The 22,722-nt window shown below is 39.3% G+C and overlaps 1 protein-coding gene across 1 annotated transcript in view; it reads left to right on the forward strand.

Annotated features, from left to right (window-relative positions):
• The window catches only part of ANO4 (anoctamin 4), a 215,727-nt gene that overhangs the window by 187,381 nt on the left and 5,624 nt on the right, over positions 1 to 22,722 (forward strand). Inside the window, exon 23 of the mRNA XM_069541243.1 lies at positions 4,296 to 4,415. Within this exon, the coding sequence (XP_069397344.1) occupies positions 4,296 to 4,415 (120 nt within the window). The remainder of the gene's footprint in view (positions 1 to 4,295; positions 4,416 to 22,722) is intronic.

The following is a 22,722-nucleotide window of genomic DNA, read 5'->3' on the forward strand; positions in this document are numbered from 1 at the left end:
TTCAAATGTTTTCATCTTCCCTCTTAAGACATTCTGTCTTTCCAGCTGCCGGTGATCAGAGTGTTGTTCATTGCCTACAAAATGAAGTCACTTCGTCTTTCGGGGTATCTTCCCAAGGGCCCTTTAGAAAGAGCTTAGAGAACTAAAATCACCTCTGGGCAGACATCAGGAGACAGAAATTGTGAAGTAAAGTTGAAGATGTATATTATAAAATTGTTCTGTCAATCAGAGTTAAAATTTCAATCAGCAAACTAAATTTTTTTTCCAGAAAGCACAAATAACCAGGTTGATCCCTCACCCTCAATGAATGCAATAAACTAATTACTTTGTTATCAGGTAGACATGGATTAGAGTTTGGGAACATTCTCTAAGGATATATGCAGGCCTTAGAAAATTACTGTGAGGTATATACCTGGTCTAGTGGTATAAATCAAGCTGATTTTCCTGTAAAAATAGTGATACCATAAGGAGTTAGAGATTTGATCAAGGACACAGTGCTCGAATTTTCACAGAATGAGCTACAAATATCTTTTTTTTTTGGCAATTTATTTATGAAATTTATTTTCTTATATAAATTATGAATTTCTCTGGGCAGACAGCCTTCACCTTATTGCACGAATAGCACATCTGTATACCAAGCCACAGGACAAGTCTTAACAAGGTCTGTATTCAACGTAGCACTTGTCTACCAGGCACTGTAGAGGATGAGGAGAAGCCAGGATCCATCCCAGGTGAAGAAGGGGCAGGGGGCAGTGTGTCTCCCCTTCTGACAGTTGGTTTTCTCCCGGGAAGGGGAACATGCAAAGTTATGTCTGGATTCTGAAAGTGGGAGGAGATCTTGGAGGCTGAGAAGCCCAGTGCAGCACTGCAGCTCAGCTCCCTTCATCTCTGAGGGGAGTAGGGACTCCTCTTTCACTCATCTGTAACACATCACTGTGGCCTAGCTGATGCTTCGGGGAAACAGGGCCAGGGGTCATCCTGGAATCAGCAGCAATTAAGAACAGGCCATACACTGCCACAGTGTGGGGGTGTCGTCCTGGCCCCAGGGACCTGAAAGCTGTGTATATCCTAGGGGGAGGTGCCACTCAAGACCCAGAGCTGGCTCTGGAAGTCTCTTTATCTAATGGAGCAGGGGATGATGCTCGGACGTCCCCATGACCACAGCTACAAATATCTTAATGAACTATAAATAATGTATTTATATAAGCTATAAATCAATTAAATCGATCAACACCAAAACCAATTGCAAAGTTGTATTTCAGAAGATAAAGCTTAGGGTTACAGAGGGCTACTCTTCTTATATCATAATGTCTGACGTTTTCAATGCAAGAAGTCAGAAGCCTACTTTCTTCTGTGCTTATCTCATTAGCCTAATTTATTACCTATAAAGTTATCTACAAATTAACCTATAAATAAATTAGTCATTTGTTTTCTACAAAGCATGTCTGACTTTAAATGCACAAACCTGACCTTATTTCCCCTTGCTTTTTTGCCCTTTCAACCCTATCCCCATGCTATTTGAGTCACAATGCCTAAAACCTCAAAAGCAAATTTAGTAGCGGAATTCAAAGACACTCTGCAGTGAGTTTGATCTGGAATCTACAGACTCAAAAGTCAACTTCTGATTCTGTTCTCTCCCTTGAAAATGATGAGAACGATCACTAGTTCATCCTCTTCCCCCATAGTAAAGGATGGAAACCGATAAGTAATGAATGGTTTTAAAACCAGAATTCTCACATTTAAATAAATGTCTTCTCAGAAGTTACTTGGAAAACATATGCATTCTAATTCAAACAATGCTGCCCTTGCATAAGACACTTTTCTGAATCTTCTTTCTTGGAAATGCCTTTAGAGGCCATCTGCCAAGCCCTTAAGAAAACTGACTTCATTATTTTATATTCTCAGGAAACTCTTCCTTTGTCTGCTACTTTTTTCTCCTTCCCTCTCACTTCTCCCTGATCATCAGTGTAGCCTTGTCTTTCCTCTGTCTCACCTGGAGCTGGGGGTGTGTCACAGTGAGGATACATAGACCTCCTGCCAGCAAACTTAGTAGACATGGGATCTTCTGCTGCCTTTGACCTTCCTGCTGTAACAATAGGTCACTGAGTTGACACATGGATGCCACTGGCTGAACTCTATGCGATGAAGTGTGGGAAACCTCATTTCCCTGAATTGATGAAGGTCTCAACTGTTTGATGTTGGCAAGCTAAGATTCTACCACAGTGAAAAGAATTAGATAAATGCCTAGAAAATTCAGTATTAGCAGTTCCTCTTCTTCCCTGATGATGGAAATTATATGGAAAGAAGACTTACTAGTTCCGTGTGTAATGCTTTGCACCCAGAAGGAGTACATGCCCACTAAAGGCACATTTTCAACTTGATTCATGACTGACATTACAGGAATATGCTTAATAAAGAGTTCAGCTATGTCTCCTTTTTATCTTTTATTTTGAATGTAAGGTATTCAGCCTGTGAGACGGGTAATTCATTCGAATTTGGGCTCTCTATTGAGTTTTTTTTAACAGAGTAGCCATGAGCAGCTTTAATCTTAGTAAAGCTCAGGGCTGCTGTGTGAGAGAAGAGTGTAGGAGGGGTTGTAATTATTCCATTTCAATGCTGGGCCTGCTTTTGCCAGTTTCCAGAGCACCTTTCACTTCCCACAGCTCAGCTCCTGAGAAGACTCTGCTCTATTCTGTATTTCACAAAACTGGCTCCCTCTCTGTGACAGCTAATCATCATCAAGACTCTGTTTTCATGTCATGTTCTAGGCAGTTCATAGATGAGGGAGAAATCATTTCAAATTACCTTTTTATGGAGTGATGGGAGAGGCCTGCTGCCAGTGGGAGTAGGGCGTGTTACACATGCACTGACCATTTGTTTCATCCATGAGTGACTGTTGACAAATGGGTCCTTCTGCTTGGTTCATTTCTTTTAAGGCCATGATGAAACCAGTGACTTGTCTTGAGCAAGACAACACATGCAGAGAACCCATGTGCTCTCAGAACTATGTTTGTGTTATCACTTGGGTTTGGTATTCAGCAACTTTGGATAATCATATCAGACATGTTAATGAAGAGAGTCTGAAGACCATGATTTCTTCTTTCAATTAATAATTAAATATTTATTGACCTCCTGCTAGGTGCATGAAATAAAATACCACTCACATTTATTAAGATCTTGCTATAGGCTAAGCATTATATCACTTGCTTTACATATATCATTTCATTTCATTCCCACAATGACCCTATGAGGTGGACACTTTTGTTGCTTTAAGAATTGCATAATTTGCCAAGATCACACGGCTAGAAAGCAGCAGAGCTACAATTTGACCCTAAAGCCCAAGTTTTTTGTATTGTAATATACTGACCCCCATTCCCCAACACAGAATGAAAGCCATGTCCTCAAGAAGCTTATAATCCCTGGGAGGTCCAGGCAATAGTTTTATTCCTGATCCATCTTCAAGACCTTGATAGAATCTCTGGTACTTTACATTGAATTCAATATTTACTGGATTCCTACACTGCACGAGACTGTCCGAGGATACCAAAATATCTGCGACACCTCTTCTGATCCAAAAAAGAAAAAAACCACTATAGTCCAAAGGAGAAGACATACATGTATGCAGCCAACTCTAGTATAAGCTATATGGCCATTGTGAAGTAAACAGAGCTGCACCACAGAGAGAAGGGAATGAGTCTTCTGACTGGGGGGATTAGGACATTTTCACAAAAGAGGTGACATCTCAGGTGGTGAACACTATTACCACTTGTAAACCATGAGTAAGGAATCCCAAGAGAAAAGACAACATGAGCAGAGGCATGAAAGTATAGGATACATGAAAGGAACATAATCTAGCATGACTGTAGCATCATGGGATGTGAGTTGGGAGGGGGGTTATATTCATACTAGTTATATTCAGGGCATTATGAGAAATTATAGATAATCATTAATGAAGGAATGTGATTATGTGTGCATATGTGTGTGTGTCATCAATGAAAGAAGTGGCGACTTACTTATGCTGATCATGCAATGTTTTTGCCCATTTCACTGAAGCACTGATTAGGGTAGTGATGGTCTAGATGATGATTCTGCACAAAAAGGACTATAACAAAAGAATGACTTGTTCTTCATTCAACATACCCAGGGCTTTTCAGTGTATTCCAACTTGAGTGCTGTGACAAGGCAGGTCCAAGTAAGGCACCTATAACTGCAGAGATTTCTAGGAAGTAGAGCCTTGGTGAATTGGATGCAGAGGTGATCAGAGTCCTAATTAGAGAATCTGTTTTCTTTTGTAGGTGCATGGTTGGCTATGTGAACGCCAGCTTGTCTGTATTCCGAATTTCTGACTTTGAGAACCGATCTGAGCCTGAGTCTGATGGCAGTGAGTTCTCGGGGACTCCTCTCAAGTATTGTAGGTAAGTGTGGCACTCTTAGCCTCAGCTGGGCTGGCTCTGCCGTGGGGAGGTGTTGCTCAGACAGTGGCCCTTTTCGACTGAGTGGATTTACAGCTGCGGTTCTCAAACTTGATTATGCATTACAATCCCCTGGAGAATTTTTAAATCTCTTTATGAGGCTGTGACCCAGACAGATTAAAACATAATCTCTGGGGTGAAACCCGGACTTCCAGATCCAGGAAGCCCATGTAAGAGGAACCCAAAGAGACCCCCACTAAGACATTATAATTAAAGTATCAAAAGTTAAGACAAGGAGAGAATATTAGAAGCAGCAAGAGAAAAACAATTTGTTACACACAGACATATGTCATTTTTGTGCACTTCGCAGATACTGCATTTGTTAAAAATTGAAGGTTCGTGACAATCCTGCATCGAGAAAGTCTGTCAGTGCTGTTTTTCTAACACCATTTGCTCACTTTGTGACTCTGTGTCACGTTTTGGTAATTCTCGCCATATTTCAGAGTTTTTCATTATTATTATATTTGTTGTGGTGATCTATGATCAGTGATCTTTGATGTTACTATCGTAATTGTTTTGGGGTGCTACAAACCCTGCGCATATAAGACAGTGGACTTAATGTGTTCTGACTGCTCTGTTTCCCCATCTCTGCCTCTCCGTGGGTTCCCCTCTTCCCTGAGACACAGTATTGAAATTAGGCCAATTCAATTAATAACCCTACAGAGGCCTCTGAGTGTTCAAGAGAAGGAAAGCCACACATCTCTCACTTTAAATCAAAAGCTAGAAATGACTAAGCTTAGTAAGGAAGGCAAGCTGAAAGCAGAGATAAGCCAAACAGTTTGCCAAGCTGTGAATGCAAAGGAAAAGCTCTTGAAGGAAAGTAAAAGTGCTACTCCAGTGAACACCAAAATGATAAGAAAGTGAAACAGCCTTACTGATGATCTGAAGAAAGTTTTAGTGGTCTGTACAGAAGATCAAACCAGCAGAAACATTCCCTTAAGCCAAAGCTTAATCCAGAGCAAGACCCTCACTCTCTCAATTCTGTGAGGGCCAAGAGAGGTAAGGAAGCTACAGAAAAGTTGGAAGCTAGCAGAGGTTAGTTCATGAGGTTTAAGAAGCAGCACCCATAACATGCAAGTGCTGATGTAGAAGCTACAGCAATTTGGTTCAAGATGGCGGAGTAGAAGGACGTGCGCTCACTCCCCCTTGCGAGAGCACCGGAATCACAACTGACTGCTGAATAATCATCGACAGGAAGACACGGGAACTCACCAAAAAAGATACCCCACACCCAAAGACAAAGGAGAAACCACAGTGAGATAGTAGGAGGGGTACAATCACAATAAAATCAAATCCCATAACCACTGGGTAGGTGACTCGAAAACTGGAGAACAATTACACCACATAAGTCCACCCACTGGAGTGAAGGTTCTGAACCCCACATCATGCTTCCCAATCTGGGGGTCTAGCAATGGGAGGAGGAATTCCCAGAGAATCACACTTTGAAGGCTAGCAGGATTTGATTGCAGGACTTCGACAGGACAGGGGGAAACAGAGACTCCACTCTTGGAGGGCACACACAAAGTAGTCTGCTTATCAGGACCCAGGGGGCAGGAGCAGTGACCCCATAGGAGAATGAACAGACCTACCTGCTAGTGTTGGAGGGTCTTCTGCAGAGGCCAGGGGTGGCTGTGGCTCACCATGAGGAAAAGGACACTGGCAGCAGAAGTTCTGGTAAGTACTCCTTGGCGTGAACCCTCCCAGAGTCCACCATTAGACCCACCAAAGAGCCTCTAGCTCCAGTGCTGTGTCCCCTCAGGCCACACAACCAACAGGGAGGGAACTCAGCCCCATCCATCAGCAGACAAGCAGATTAAAGTTTTACTGAGCTCTGACCACCAGAGAAACACCCAGCTCTACTCACCACCAGTTCCTCCGATCAGGAAGCTTGCACAACACTCTTAGATAGCCTCATCCACCAGAGAGCAGGCAGCAGAAGCAAGAAGAACTAGAGTCCTGCAGCCTGTGGAACGAAAACCACATTCACAGAAAGATAGACAAAATGAAAAGGCAAAGGACTATGTACCAGATGAAGTAACAAGATAAAACCCCAGAAAAAACAACTAAATGAAATGGAGATAGGCAACCTTCCAGAAAAGGAATTCAGAATAATGATAGTGAAGATGATCCAGGCCCTCAGAAAAAGAATGGAGGCAAAGATTGAGAAGATGCAAGAAGTGTTTAACAAAGACCTAGAAGAATTAAAGAACAAACACCTAGAAGAATTAAAGAACAAACAGAGATGAACAATACAATAACTGAAATGAAAAATACACTAGAAGGAATCAACAGCAGAATAACTGAGGCAGAAGAATAGATAAGTGACCAGGAAGACAGAATGGTGGAATTCACTGCCATGGAACAGAATAAAGAAAAAGAATGAAAAGAAATGAAGACAGCCTAAGAGACCTCAGGGACAAAATTCAAACACACCAACATTCTCAGTATAGGGGTCCCAGAAAAAAAAGAGAGAGAGAAAAAGGACCCAAGAAAATATTTGAAGAGACTGTAGTCGAAAACTTCCCTAACATAGGAAAGGAAATAGCCACCCAAGTGCAGGAAGCACAGAGAGTCCCAGGCAGGATAAATCCAAGGAGAAACACACCGAAATCAGAAATTACTGATTTTGTCAGTAATCAAACTGACTAAAATTAAAGACAAAGAAAAATTATTAACAGATAACATACAAGGGAACTCCCATAAGATTAACAGCGGATTTCTCAGCAGAAACTGTACAAGCCAGAAAGGAGTGGCATGATATATTTAAAGTAATGAAAGGGAAGAACCTACAACCAAAATTACTTGACCCAGCAAGGATCTCATTCAGATTCGATGGAGAAATCAAAAGCTTTACAGACAAGTGAAAGCTAAGAGAATTCAGCACCACCAAACCGGCTGTACAACAAATGCTAAAGGAACTTTTCTAGTGGGAAACACAAGAGAAGAAAAGGACCTACACAAATAAACCCAAAACAATTAAGAAAATGGTAATAGGAACATACATATCGATAATTACCTTAAACGTGAATGGATTAAATGCACCAACCAAAAGACACAGGCTTGCTGAATGGATAGAAAAACGAGACCCATATATATGCTGTCTACAAGAGACACACTTCAGACCTACGAACACATACAGACTGAAACTGAGGAGATGGAAAAAGATATTCCATGCAAATGGAAATCAAAAGAAAGCTGAAGTAGCAATGCTCATATCAAATAGACATTAAAATAAAGAATGGTACAAGAAACAAGGAAGCACACCACATAATGATCAAGGGATCAATCCAAGAAGAAAATATAACAATTATAAACATATATGCACCCAACATAGGACACATCAATACATAAGGCAAATGCTAACAGCTATAAAAGAGGAAATCAACAGTAACACAATAATAGTGGGGGACTTTGACACCTCACTTACACCAATGACAGATCATCCACAAGAAAATTAATAAGGAAACACAAGCTTTAAATAACACAATAGACCAGATAGATTTTATTGATATATATAGGACATCTGAAAACAGCAGATTACACTTTATTCTCAAGTGCACATGGAACATTCTCCTGGACAGATCACATCTTGGGTCAAAAATCAAGGCTTGGTAAATTTAAGAAAATTGAAATCATATCAAGCATCTTATCTGAACAAAACACTATGAGATTAGAAATAAATTAGAGGAAAAAAAGGTAGGGGCTTCCTTGGTGGTGCAGTGGTTGAGAGTCTGCCTGCCGATGCAGGGGACGCGGGTTCGTGCCCCGGTCCGGGAGGATCCCACATGCCGCAGAGCGGCTGGGCCCGTGAGCTATGGCCGCTGAGCCTGCGTGTCCGGAGCCTGTGCTCCGCAACGGGAGAGGCCACAACAGTGAGAGGCCCGCATAACGCAAAAAAAAAAAAAAAAAAAAGGTAAAAAACACAAACATATGGAGGCTAAACAATACATTACTAAATAACCAAGAGATCACTAAAGAAATCAGAGAGGAAATCAAAAAATACCTAGAGACAAATGACAACGAAAACACAATGACCCAAAACCTATGCGATGCAGAAAAGCAGTTCTAACAGGGAAGTTTATAGCAATAAAATCCTACCTATCCTACCTCAAGAAACAAGAAAAATCTCAAATAAACTATCTAACCTTACATCTAAAGGAACTAGAGAAAGAACAAACAAGACCCAAAGTTAGTAGAAGGAAAGAAATCATAAAGATCAGAGCAGAAATAAATGATACAGAAACAAAGAAAACAATAGCAAAGATCAATAATACTAAAAGCTGGTTCTTTGAGAAGATAAACAAAATTGATAAACATTTAGCCAGACTTACAAGAAAAAGAGGGAGAGGACTCAAATCAATAAAATTAGAAATGAAAAAGGAGAAGTTAAACAGGCACTGCAGAAATACAAAGCATCACATGAGACTACTACAAGCAACTCTATGCCCCAAAAATGGACAACCTGGAAGAAATGGACAATTTCTTAGAAAGGTATAACCTTCCAAGACTGAACCAGGAAGAAATAGAAAATATGAACAAACCAATCACAAGTAATGAAATTGAAACTGTGATTAAAAATCTTTCAACAAACAAAAGCCCAGGACCAGATGGCTTCACAGCTGAATTCTATCAAACATTTAGAGAAGAGCTAACACCCATCCTTCTCAAACTCTTCCAAAAAACTGGAGAGGAAGGAACATTCCCAAACTCATTCTATGAGGACACCATCACCCTGATACCAACACCAGACAAAGATATTACAAAAAAGAAAATTGCAGACCACTACCACTGATGAATATAGATGCAAAAGTCCTCAACAAACTACTAGCAAACAGAATCCAACAACACATTAAAAAGATCATACACCATAATCATGTGGGATTTCTCTCAGGGATGCAAGGAGTCTTCAGTATATGCAAGTCAATCAATGTGATAAACCATATTAACAAATTGAAGAATAAAAACCATATGATCATCTCAATAGATGCAGAAAAAGCTTTTGACAAAATTCAACACCTATTTATGATAAAAACTCTCCAGAAAGTGGGCACAGAGGGAACCTACCTCAACATAATAAAGGCCATATACGACAAACCCACAGCAAACATCATTCTCAATGGTGAAAAACTGAAAGCATTTCCTCTAAGGTCAGGAACAAGACAAGGATGTCCACTGTCACCACTATTATTCAAGATAGTTTTGGAAGTCCTAGCCACAGCAATCAGAGAAGAAAAAGAAAGAAAAGAAATGCAAATTGGAAAAGAAGTAAAACTGTCACTGTTTGCAGATGACATGATACTATACATAGAAAATCCTAAATACGCCACCAGAAAACTACTAGAGCTCATCAATGAATTTGGTAAAGTTGCAGGATGCGAAAGTAATGCACCGAAATCTCTTGCATTCCTATACACTAACAACGAAAGATCAGAAAGAGAAATTAAGGAAAGAATCCCATTCACCACTGCAACAAAAAGAATAAAATACCTAGGAGTAAACCTACCTAAGGAGGTAAAAGACGTGTACTCAGAAAACAATAAGACACTGATGAAAGAAAGTCTGCAGTCTGCAGGGGGTTGTTGCACCACGGCTAGCCGGGAGGGAGTCTGGGGAGAAGTGTGGACCTGCCGAAGAGGCAAGAGACGTTTTCTTCCCTCTTTGTTTCCTGGTGCGCAAGGAGAGGGGATTAAGAGTGCTGCTTAAAGGAGCTCCAGAGATGGGCGCGAGCCGCGGCTAAAAGCACGGACCCCAGAGACGGGCATGAGACGCTAAGGCTGCTGCTGCCGCCACCAAGAAGCCTGTGTGCGAGCACAGGTTACTATCCACACCCCCATTCTGGGGAGCCTGTGCAGCCCGCCACTGCCAGGGTCCCAGGATCCAGGGACAACTTCCCCGGGAGAGCGCACAGCGCGCCTCAGGCTGGTGCAACATCATGCTGGCCTCAGCTGCCACAGGCTCGCCCCGCATCCGCACCCCTCCCTCCCCCCCGGGCTGAGTAAGCCAGAGCCCCCTAAGCAGCTGCTCCTTTAACGCCGTCCTGTCTGAGCAAAGAACAGACGCCCTCCGGCTACCTACACGCAGAGGTGGGGCCAAATCCAAAGCTGAGCCCCAGGAGCTATGCAAACAAAGAAGAGAAAGGGAAATCTCTCCCAGCAGCCTCAGAAGCAGCGGATTAAAGCTCCACAATCAACTTGATGTACTCTACATCTGTGGAATACATGAATAGACAACGAATCAGGCCAAATTGAGGAGGTGGACTTTGAGAGCAAGATTTATGATTTTTTCCCCTTTTCCTCTTTTTGTGAGTGTGTATGTGTATGCTTCTGTGTGAGATTTTGTCTGTATAGCTTTTCTTTCACCATTTGTCCTAGGGTTCTATCCATCTGTTCTGTTTTCTTCTTAAAACATTTTTCTTATTTTTTATTTTAATAACTTTATTTTATTTTATTTTTTCCTCTTTCTTTCTTTCTACTTTTTCCCCCTTTTATTCTGAGCCGTGTGGATGAAAGAATCTTGGTGCTGCAGCCAGGGGTCAGTGCTGTGCCTCTGAGGTGGGAGAGCCAACTTCAGGACACTGCTCCACAAGAAACCTCCCAGCTCCACATAATATCAAACAGCGAAAATCTCCCACAGATCTCCATCTCAACACCAGCACCCAGCTTCACTCAACGACCAGCAGGCTACAGTGCTGGACACGCTGTGCCAAACAACTAGCAAGACAGGAACACAACACCACCCATTAGCAGAGAGGCTGCCTAAAATCATAAGTCCACAGAAACCCCAAAACACACCACCAGACGAGGACCTGCCTACCAGAAAGACAAGATCCAGCCTCATCCACCAGAACACAGGCACTAGTCCCCTCCACCAGGAAGCCTACACAACCCACTGAACCAACTTTAGCCAATGGGGACAGACACCAAAAACAACGGGAACTACAAACCTGCAGCCTGCAAAAAGGAGACTCCAAACACAGTAAGATAAGCAAAATGAGAAGACAGAACAACACACAGCAGATGAAGGAGCAAGATGAAAACCCACCAGACCTAACAAATGAAGAGGAAATAGGCAGTCTACCTGAAAAAGAATTCAGAATAATGATAGTAAAGATGATCCAAAATCTCGGAATTAGAGAAAATGCAAGAAACATTTAACAAGGACCTAGAAGAACTAAAGATGAAACAAACAATGATAAACAACACAATAAATGAAATGAAAATAGTTGTGGGCTTTCCTGGTGGCGCAGTGGATAAGAGTCTGCCTGCCAATGCAGCAGACACAGGTTCAATCTCTGGTCTGGGAAGATCCCACATGCTGTGGAGCAACTAAGCCCAGGTGTCACAACTACTGAGCCTGTGTGCCATAACTACTGAAGCCCACGCACTGCAACGATGAGAAGCCCCACTTGCTGCAACTAAGACCCAATGCAGCCAAAACAAAATAAATTAATTAAAAAAAAATACTCTAGTTGGGATCAATAGCAGAATAACTGAGGCAGAAGAACGAATAAGTGACCTGGAAGATAAAATAGTAGAAATTACTACTGCAGAGCAAAATGAAGAAAAAAGAATGAAAAGAACTGAGGACAGTCTCAGAGACCTCTGGGACAACATTAAGCGCACCAACATTCGAATTATAGGGGTTCCAGAAGAAGAAGAGAAAAAGAAAGGGACTGAGAAAATATTTGAAGAGATTATAGTTGAAAACTTCCCTAATATGGGAAAGGAAATAGTTAATCAAATTCAGGAAGCACAGAGAGTCCCATACAGGATAAATCCAAGGAGAAACTCGCAAAGACACATATTAATCAAACTGTCAAAAATTAAATACAAAGAAAACATATTAAAAGCAGCAAGGGAAAAATAACACACAAGGGAATCTCCATAAGGTTAACAGCTGATCTTTCAGCAGAAACTCTGCAAGCCAGAAGGGACTGGCAGGACATATTTAAAGTGATGAACGAGAGAAACCTACAACCAAGATTACTCTACCCAGCAAGGATCTCATTCAGATTTGATGGAGAAATTAAAACCTTTACAGACAAGCAAAAGCTGAGAGAGTTCAGCACCACCAAACCAGCTTTACAACAAATGCTAAAGGAACTTCTCTAGGCAAGAAACACAAGAGAAGGAAAAGACCTACAATAACAAATGCAAAACAATTAAGAAAATGGGAATAGGAACATACATATCTATAATTACCTTAAATGTAAATGGATTAAGTGCTCCCACCAAAAGACACAAACTGGCTGAATGGATACAAAAACAAGACCCATATATATGCTGTCTACCAGCAACCCACTTCAGACCTAGAGACACATACAGACTGAAAGGGGATGGAAAAAGATATTCCATGCAAATGGAAATCAAAAGAAAGCTGGAGTAGCAATTCTCATATCAGACAAAATAGACTTTAAAGTAAAGACTATTAGAAGAGACAAAGAAGGACACTACATAATGATCAAGGGATCGATCCAAGAAGAAGATACAACAATTGTAAATATTTATGCACCCAACACAGGAGCATCTCAATACATAAGGCAAATACTAACAGCCATAAAAGGGGAAATTGACAGTAACACATTCATAGTAGGGGACTTTAACACCCCACTTTCACCAATGGACAGATCATCCAAAATGAAAATAAATAAGGAAACAGAAGCTTTAAATGATACATTAAACAAGATGGACTTAATTGATATTTATAGGACATTCCATCCAAACATAAAAGAATACACATTTTTGTCAAGTACTCATCGAGCATTCTCCAGGATAGATCATATCCTGGGTCACAGATCAAGCCTTGGTAAATTTAAGAAAATTGAAATTGTATCAAGTATCTTTTCCAAACACAGCACTATGAGACTAGATATCAATTACAGGAAAAGATCTGTAAAAAATACAAACACATGGAGGCTAAACAATACACTACTTAATAACGAAGTGATCACTGAAGAAATCAAAGAGGAAATAAAAAAATACCTAGAAACAAATGACAATGGAGACACGACGACCCAAAACCTATGGGATGCAGCAAAAGTAGTTCTAAGAGGGAAGTTTATAGCAATACAATCCTACCTTAAGAAACAGGAAACATCTCGAATAAACAACCTAACCTTGCACCTAAAGCAATTAGAGAAAGAAGAACAAAAAAACCCCAAAGTTAGCAGAAGGAAAGAAATCATAAAGATCAGATCAGAAATAAATGAAAAAGAAATGAAGGAAACTATAGCAAAGATCAATAAAACTAAAAGCTGGTTCTTTGAGAAGATAAACAAAATTGATAAACCATTAGCCAGACTCATCAAGAAAAAAAGGGAGAAGACTCAAATCAATAGAATTAGAAATGAAAAAGGAGAAGTAACAACTGACACTGCAGAAATACAAAAGATCATGAGAGATTACTACAAGCAAGTCTATGCCAATAAAATGGACAACCTGGAAGAAATGGACAAATTCTTAGAAATGCACAACCTGCCAAGACTGAATCAGGAAGAAATAGAAAATATGAACAAACCAATCACAAGCACTGAAATTGAAAATGTGATTAAAATTCTTCCAACAAACAAAATCCCAGGACCAGATGGATTCACTGGTGAATTCTATCAAACATTTAGAGAAGAGCTAACACCTATCCTTCTCAAACTCTTCCAAAATATAGCAGAGGGAGGAACACACCCAAACTCATTCTACGAGGCCACCATCACCCTGATACCAAAACCAGACAATGATGTCACAAAGAAAGAAAACTACAGGCCAATATCACTGGTGAACATAGATGCAAAAATCCTCAACAAAATACTAGCAAACAGAATCCAACAGCACATTAAAAGGATCACACACCATGATCAAGTGGGATTTATTCCAGGAATGCAAGGATTCTTCAATATACGCAAATCAATCAACGCTGATACACTATATTAACAAATTGAAGGAGAAAAACCATATGATCATCTCAATAGATGCAGAGAAAGCTTTTGACAAAATTCAACACCCATTTATGAAGAAAACCATGCAGAAAGTAGGCATAGAGGGAACTTTCCTCAACATAATAAAGGCCATATATGACAAACCCACAGCCAACATCATCCTCAATGGTGAAAAACTGAAAGCATTTCCACTAAGATAAGGAACAAGACAAGGTTGCCCACTCTCACCTCTCTTATTCAACATAGTTTTGGAAGTTTAACCACAGCAATCAGAGAAGAAAAGGAAATAAAAGGAATCCAAATTGGAAAAGAAGAAGTAAAGCTGTCACTGTTTGCAGATGACATGATACTATACACAGAGAATCCTAAAGATGCTACCAGAAAACTCCTAGAGCTAATCAATGAATTTGGTAAAGTAGCAGGATACAAAATTAAGGCACAGAATTCTCTTGCATTCCTATACACTAATGATGAAAAATCTGAAAGAGAAATTAAGGAAACACTCCCATTTACCAGTGCAACAAATGTTGAAAGCCCAGAGATAAACCCATGGACATATGGTCACCTTATCTTTGATAAAGGAGGCAGGAATGAACAGTGGAGAAAGGACAGCCTCTTCAATAAGTGGTGCTGGGAAAACTGGACAGTTACATGTAAAAGTATGAGATTAGATCTCTCCCTAACACCATATACAAAAATAAGCTCAAAATGGATTAAAGACCTAAATGTAAGGCCCTCAGAAACTATCAAACTCTTAGAGGAAAACATAGGCAGAACACTCTATGACATAAATCACAGCAAGATCCGTTTTGACGCACCTCCTAGAGAAATGGAAATAAAAACAAAAGTAAACAAATGGGACCTAATGAAACTTCAAAGCTATTGCACAGCAAAAGAAACCATAAACAAGACAAAAAGACAACCCTCAGAATGGGAGAAAATATTTGCAAACGAAGCAACTGACAAAGGATTAATCTCCAAATTTTATAAGCAGCTCATGCAGCTCAATAACAAAAAAACAAACAACCCAATCCAAAAATGGGCAGAAGATCTAAATAGACATTTCTCCAAGGAAGATATACAGATTGCCAACAAACACATGAAAGAATGCTCAACATCATTAATCATTAGAGAAATGCAAATGAAAACTACAATGAGATATCATCTCACACCAGTCAGAATGGCCATCATCAAAAAATCTACAAACAATAAATGCTGGAGAGGGTGCGGAGAAAAGGGAACACTCTTGCACTGCTGGTGGGAATGTGAATTGGTACAGCCCCTGTGGAGAACAGTATGGAGGTTCCTTATAAAACTACAAATAGAACTACCATATGACCCAGCTATCCCACTACTGGGCATATACCCTGAGAAAACCATAATTCAAAAAGAGTCATGTACCAAAATGTTCATCGCAGCTCTATTTACAATAGCCCGGAGATGGAAACAACCTAAGTGTCCATCACTGGATGAATGGATAAAGAAGATGTGGCACATATATACAATGGAATATTACTCAGCCATAAAAAGAAACGAAATTGAGTTATTTGTAGTGAGGTGGATGGACCTAGAGTCTGTCATACAGAGTGAAGTAAGCCAGAAAGAGAGACAAATACCGTATGCTAACACATATATATATATGGAATATAAGAAAAAAATGTCATGAAGAACCTAGGGGTAAGATGGGAATAAAGACACAGACCTACTAGAGAATGGACTTGAGGATATGGGGAGGGGGAAGGGTAAGCTGGGACAAAGTGAGAGAGTGGCATGGACATATATACACTACCAAATATAAAACAGATAGCTAGTGGGAAACAGCCGCATAGCACAGGGAGATCAGCTTGGTGCTTTGTGACCACATGGATGGGTGGGATAGGGAGTGTGGGAGGGAGGGAGATGCAAGAGGGAGGAGATATGGGAACATATTTATATGTATAACTGATTCACTTTTTTATAAGGCAGAAACTAACACACCATTGTAAAGCAATTATACTCCAATAAAGATGTAAAAAAAAAATCTTAAAATTTGTATGGAAGCAAAAAAGACCCCAAATAGCCAAAGCAATTGAGAAAGAAAAACAGAGCTGGAAGAACCAGGCTCCCTGACTTCAGACTATATTACAAAGCTACAGTAATCAAAACAGTATGGTACTGGCACAAAAATGGAAATAGATGGAACAGGATAGAAAGCCCAGAAATAAACCCATACACCTATGGTCAATTAATCTACAACAAAGGAGGCAAGAATATACAATAGAGGAAAGACAGTCTCTTCAATAAGTGTTTCTGTGAAAATTGGACAGCTACATGTAAAAGAATGAAATTAGAACACTCCCTAACACCATACACAAAAATAAACTCAAAATGGCTTAAAGACCTAAATATAAGACCAGATAGGATGAAACTCCTAGAGGAAAACACAGGCAGGACACTCTTTGACATAAATCGCCACAATATCTTTTTGGATCCATCTCCTAGAGTAATGGAAATAAAAACAAAAATAAACAAATTGTACCTAATTAAACTTAAAAGCTTTTGTACAGCATTGGAAACCATCAACAAAATGAAAAGACAACCTACAAATGGGAGAAAATATTTTCAAATGATGCTACTGACAAGGGATTAATTTCCAAACTATACAAACAGCTCATAGAGCTCTATATCAAAAAAACAACCCAATCAAAAAATGAACAGAAGATATAGACATTTCTCCAAAGAAGAGATACAGATGGCCAAAAGGCACATGAAAAACTGCTTGAAATCACTAATTATTAGAGAATTCAAATCAAAACTATAATGAGGTATTGCCTCACACCAGTCTGAATGGTCATCATCAAAAAGTCTAAATAAATGCTGGAGAGGGTGTGGAGAAACGGGAACTCTCCTACATTGTTGGTGGGAATGTAAATTGGTACAGTGACTATTGAGAACAGTATGGAGGTTGCTTAAAAAACTAAAAGTAGAGCTACCATAGATCCTGCAATCACAATCCTGGGCATATATCTGGAGAAAACCATAATTTGGAAAGATACACGCACCCCAATGTTCATTGCAGCAGTATTTACAATAGCCAAGGCATGGAAGCAACCTAAATGTCCATCAACAGAGGAATGGATAAAGAAGATGTGGTACATATATACAATGGAATATTACTCAGCCATTAAAAATAATGAAATAATGCCATTTGCAGCAACATGGGTGGACCTACAGCTTATCATACTAAGTGAAGTAAGCCAGATAGAGAAAGATAAATATCATATGATACCATTTAAATTTGGAATCTTAAAAAAAAAAAAGATACAAATGATCTTATTTCCAAAACAGAGACTCACAGACATAGAAAACAAACTTATGGTTACCAAAGGGGGAAGGGGGGTGGGTGAGGGATAAATTAGGAGATTGGGATTAACATATACTCACTACTATATATAAAATAGATAACCAATAAGGACCTACTGTATGGCACAGGGAACTATACTCAATATTTCATAATAACCTATAAGGATTATTACAAAATCTGGGAAGAGTATACATATATATATTCTGAACTGCTGTGCTATAAACCTGAAACACGATATTGTAAATTGACTATACTTCAGTTTTTAAAAAGTTGCTAAGGAAGTAGATCTTAAAAGTTCTCGTCACAAGAAAACAAATTTTTTTAATAATAAATAAAAGCAGAATCCAGAGTACTATGTAGAGCACTGCAACCAACTTTTACCCAAAGGGCATTTGCTGAACTGGGTAGACTTAACAGTTTGTTTTTTAAAACTTTACATGGTTAGGGAATTTGAAAGGAAATAGAGAAATGACCAGCTTGTGAGTATAAATCGAAATATACACTACATAAAACCACAATATATTCATACTAGCGTCTGTTGTACAGCAATGGCCACATGCAACAGCACAGATAAATCTTAGTAGCACAACGCTAAAAAAAAAAAAAAAAAAAAGGCAAGTCTCAGAAGGCTGTGTACCGTATAGCATCCTTTCTAGAGAGTTCAAGACAAACAAAACTGAACAATATCATATTCAGACAAATGAATATACATAACAAAAATATGTTAATGATAAAAATGAAGTTCAGGATAAGGGAAGCAAAGAGATGAGATGAAGGAGGAGCCCAGAGGCGGATATAAGTTCCCGATAATATTTTAATTCTCGGGTTGCATGGAGGATTTATGATCGTTCATTATGTTATTAAACTATTAAATACATATACATAAAAATTGCAGAAAAGAAGAACATGAATGGACCAATAAGATTAGTTATAAAAACTAAAAACTGTGATTAGTCCAATTTTGTGCAACAGAGGGCCAAAATAATGTTATAAAGAAATGCAAAGGATGAAGAACAGTCAAGATATTTTTGAAGAATAACAAGGTGGATATTTACCTTACATTAGATATAGTATAAAATCATAATAATTATATCAGTGTGGTGTTTAACATAAGAATAGAAAATGGAATAGAAATGAGAACTCAAAAATAAATTGTGCAATAAAAATGTACTCACAAAATAAAACATACAGTATCATTCCATTTATATAGAATTCAAAGCAGATAAAACTAAGCACTGTTTTATTTAGGAACACTTGCATAGGTAGCATAGTTATAAAGAGAAGCAGAAAATTACAATAGTCATCACCTCTCGGGGTGTCTGGCTTTGCCAGTGAGGCATTTCTAAGCCACTGACCGTGTTCTGTGGCTTAACTTGGATGAGGTTCACTTATTATTCTTTGAAATGTACATATGTTTTTATTTTCACAGTTTAAAAAAATGGGAATGAATTAACTGGTGCTAGAATATACCTGGTGCTAGAAAAATAATGTTTGCAAGCCAATCATCCATTTCCTGAGAAATAAAAGCAGCTATAGAGAATTCACTAACTTATGCCAAAAGGGAACACCCCGCCTTTCCCACATGTAAAATTGAAGCCAAGAAATTTAAAGTTTTTCTTTCTGAAAAGAGTTCTGACTCACTTGGAAAAATCCTCCCAACATTAGCACCACTGGGCTACGTTGTATCTTGGAAGGTACTAGGCTAAAAGATCAGAAGAGTGAAACTGATTGATTATCTTAACGCTTGGTGTCCTGGCTGTTTCTACAGAAGGGCAGGGAAGTGTTTTCTTTGTACAAGTGCCAGAGAACATGCTGCCGATCATTTTGCAAAAAAATTAGACTGCATCAAAAACAGAAACACGGGGTACAAATGACATCTGAGCACGGCCCTCACCGAAACCACTGCTGCGTGGAAAAGGCCAAGAGACCAGGGGTAGACTGCAGTGTGAACTGAGAGCTCCACTTACAGCAGTCATCTGCAAGCTCATAGAAGAAAAGAGTGAGTCCAAAATTTTAGAGCAGGGTGGGACACACCCTAAGTTTGTTGATAGGGAAAACTGATGTCCAGCGACACTTCATGAATTACCCAAGATCATTATTAGTCAGGCAAACCCCAAACATGGTTCCAGTATACTTTCCAGCACATAATTCTGGAGACAGTTGCCAGCAGCAAAGCAAGTGACAAACTCATTGGCACCAGTGAGTTTTAATTCCCTTAGGGTAGCAATAAGAAATTTTCTAGAGAGAAACTTGACTTTATGGTACAATGGCTTAAGAGAGTAGGAAGCCAGAAACCTGCTGCTTCTGAAAACAAACTTCCTAAGAATTTCACAACTTCTGATTCTCGTTCTCAGAACCTAAGTGCCAATGTAGATGCGTTGTGTTCCTCTGAGTACAGGTTAGCAGAACTCTGTGACAGATCACAAATGGATGTGTATGACACACAGGCTGAACAAATAGATGCATATTCTCAACAACTTGATCCCTACATAGAAATTATCTAAAACGTTGCCAACTTACCATAGCCATGAGTATGTGTTTCCTAAATATTAAAAAGCACATGTAAAGAATATTTTTAAAATACTAAAAAAACATAAATTAACATTTAAAACCACCACTTAAAACCCTTTACCTTTTGCATATCGTATGTGTACAGTTTTACAAATGGTCATTGTGTTTGATAATCTACTCTCGTTGAGTGATAAAAGTATTTCAACTTTCTAGTTTTCATACTTAAATTCAATGGCTGTTTATATTTGATGTATACGAGTTTATTCAGCTATGCTGAATAAAGGAATTCATTTATTTGCTATGAGTTTACAGCATGAATTTTAAGAATGACACATCTGAATCGTATTTTTTGGAAATGGTCAAGGAAAATGGTCTGCAAGATCAAGGAAAAACTATGATTTTCCACCCAGTGAATTTAGAAGGTATCTGAGGAGGAAGAGATTTGTCAAAATTCTTCAAATTAAAAGCCAAACAAGATCTGAGAAGCTAGGAGATGGAGCAGGCAAAACAAAGGGCGAAAGTCAAGAGCAGAGAACAGCATAAATAGGAAAGGGACCAGTGGGTCCTGAAAAGAACTTCACTTTTCTAATGAACACTATTGTGTAGAAAGTTGAAGGAGTCAATGATGGTGACTCTTTTCTTTTAATTAATTATTTGTTTTTATTTTTGGCTGTGTTGGGTCTTCGTTGCTGCATGTGGGCTTTCTCTAGCTGGGGCGAGCAGGGGCTACTCTTCGTTGTGGTACGCGGGCTTCTCATTGCGGTGGCTTCTCTTGTTGCGGAGCACGGGCTCTAGGTGCATGGGCTTCAGTAGTTGTGGCTCACCGGCTCTAGAGCACAGGGTCAGTAATTGTGGCACATGGGCTTAGTTGCTCCGCGGCACGTGGGATCTTCCCGGACCAGGGCTTGAACCCATGTCCCCTGCATTGGCAGGCAGATTCTTAACCACTCTGCCACCAGGGAAGCCCCAATGATGGTGACTCTTGAAGCAATTCAGGTTCCCTCCTTTTATGTATACTTTTGTCTGATAATTAACCATGTGTATAATAAAAAGCATACTGCTCCTTTTCCGTCTAGAATATTTACTTGGACTATATTTGAAATATAGGTAGCTAAAGACAAATAAAGGAATTACAGGGCTTCCCTGGTGGCACAGTGGTTGAGCGTCTGCCTGCCGATGCAGGGGTCACGGGTTCGTGCCCCGGTCTGGGAGGATCCCACATGCCGCGGAGCGGCTGGGCCCGTGAGGCATGGCCGGTGAGCCTGCGCGTCCGGGCAACGGGAGAGGCCACAACAGTGAGAGGCCCGCGTACCGCAAATTAAAAAAAATAAATAAATAAAGGAATTACATGTTATCTTAACTGGAAAACACAATTCCTGGTTCTTGACTACCTGTGCTCTGCAAAAAGTAAAAGAAGGTTAGAATAGTCTATGCAAACTTTTAGTCCTGAATAAAATTATTCTTCCTAAAATTTCAGGCGTTGTTTATTGGACCTATGACAGGAGCAGATTATGTAACAATACGTTAGAATGAGTGTTTTCAATGATTATCTAATCCTTATCATCATAGGGAGAGCCAACAGTTTGAAGTCACTAACATTCACTTTTTTTTTTAAGTATGGTTGATTTCCAACTTTGTATTAGTTTCAGGTGTACAACATAGTGATTTGATATCTTCATAGATTATACTCCAATTAGTTATTATAAAATATTGGTAATAATCCCTGTGCAGTATGTTACATCTTTGTATATTATTTATTTTATACCTAGTAGTTTGTACCTCTTAATCCCCTCCCCTATCTTGGCCCTCCCCCCAGTCCTCTCGCCACAGGTAACCACTAGTTTGTTCTCTGTATCTATGAGTCTATTTTGTTACATTCATTTATTTGTTTTACTTTTTAGATTCCACATGTAAGCAGAAACATACAGTATTTGCCTTTGTCTGACTTACTTCACTAAGCATATGCGTATATATTCAAAGAAAATGAAAACACTAATTAGAAAAGATATATGCATCCCAATGTTCATTATTTACAATAGCCAAAGTATAGAAGCAATCTAAGTATCCATCAAGGATGGATAAAGGAAATGTGATATATAGATATATGTGTATATACACACACGCAATGGAATATTACTCAGCCATAAAAAAGAATTAAATTTTGCCATTTGCAACAACATGGATGGACCTGAAGGGTATTATGCTTAGTGAAGTAAGTCAGACAAAGAAAAACAGATTCATTCTTAATTTCAACACCAAGTACTCATCATAAATATCATGTTACTGGCAAAATAATCATGATACATTACTATTATATTCCATAGACACTAATAATAATTAAGATGATGATATTGATGATAATGGTCACAGCTCATATTTTTGTAGTCCTTGATATTTTCAAGGATGCCCTGCATAGAAATTATCCTGTATCCTCATATGCAAATTAGTGCCGGCCTTAAGGTTAGGTG

This window comes from Delphinus delphis, chromosome 11, assembly GCF_949987515.2.
Source record: "Delphinus delphis chromosome 11, mDelDel1.2, whole genome shotgun sequence".
Classification (NCBI taxonomy): Eukaryota; Metazoa; Chordata; class Mammalia; order Artiodactyla; family Delphinidae; genus Delphinus; species Delphinus delphis.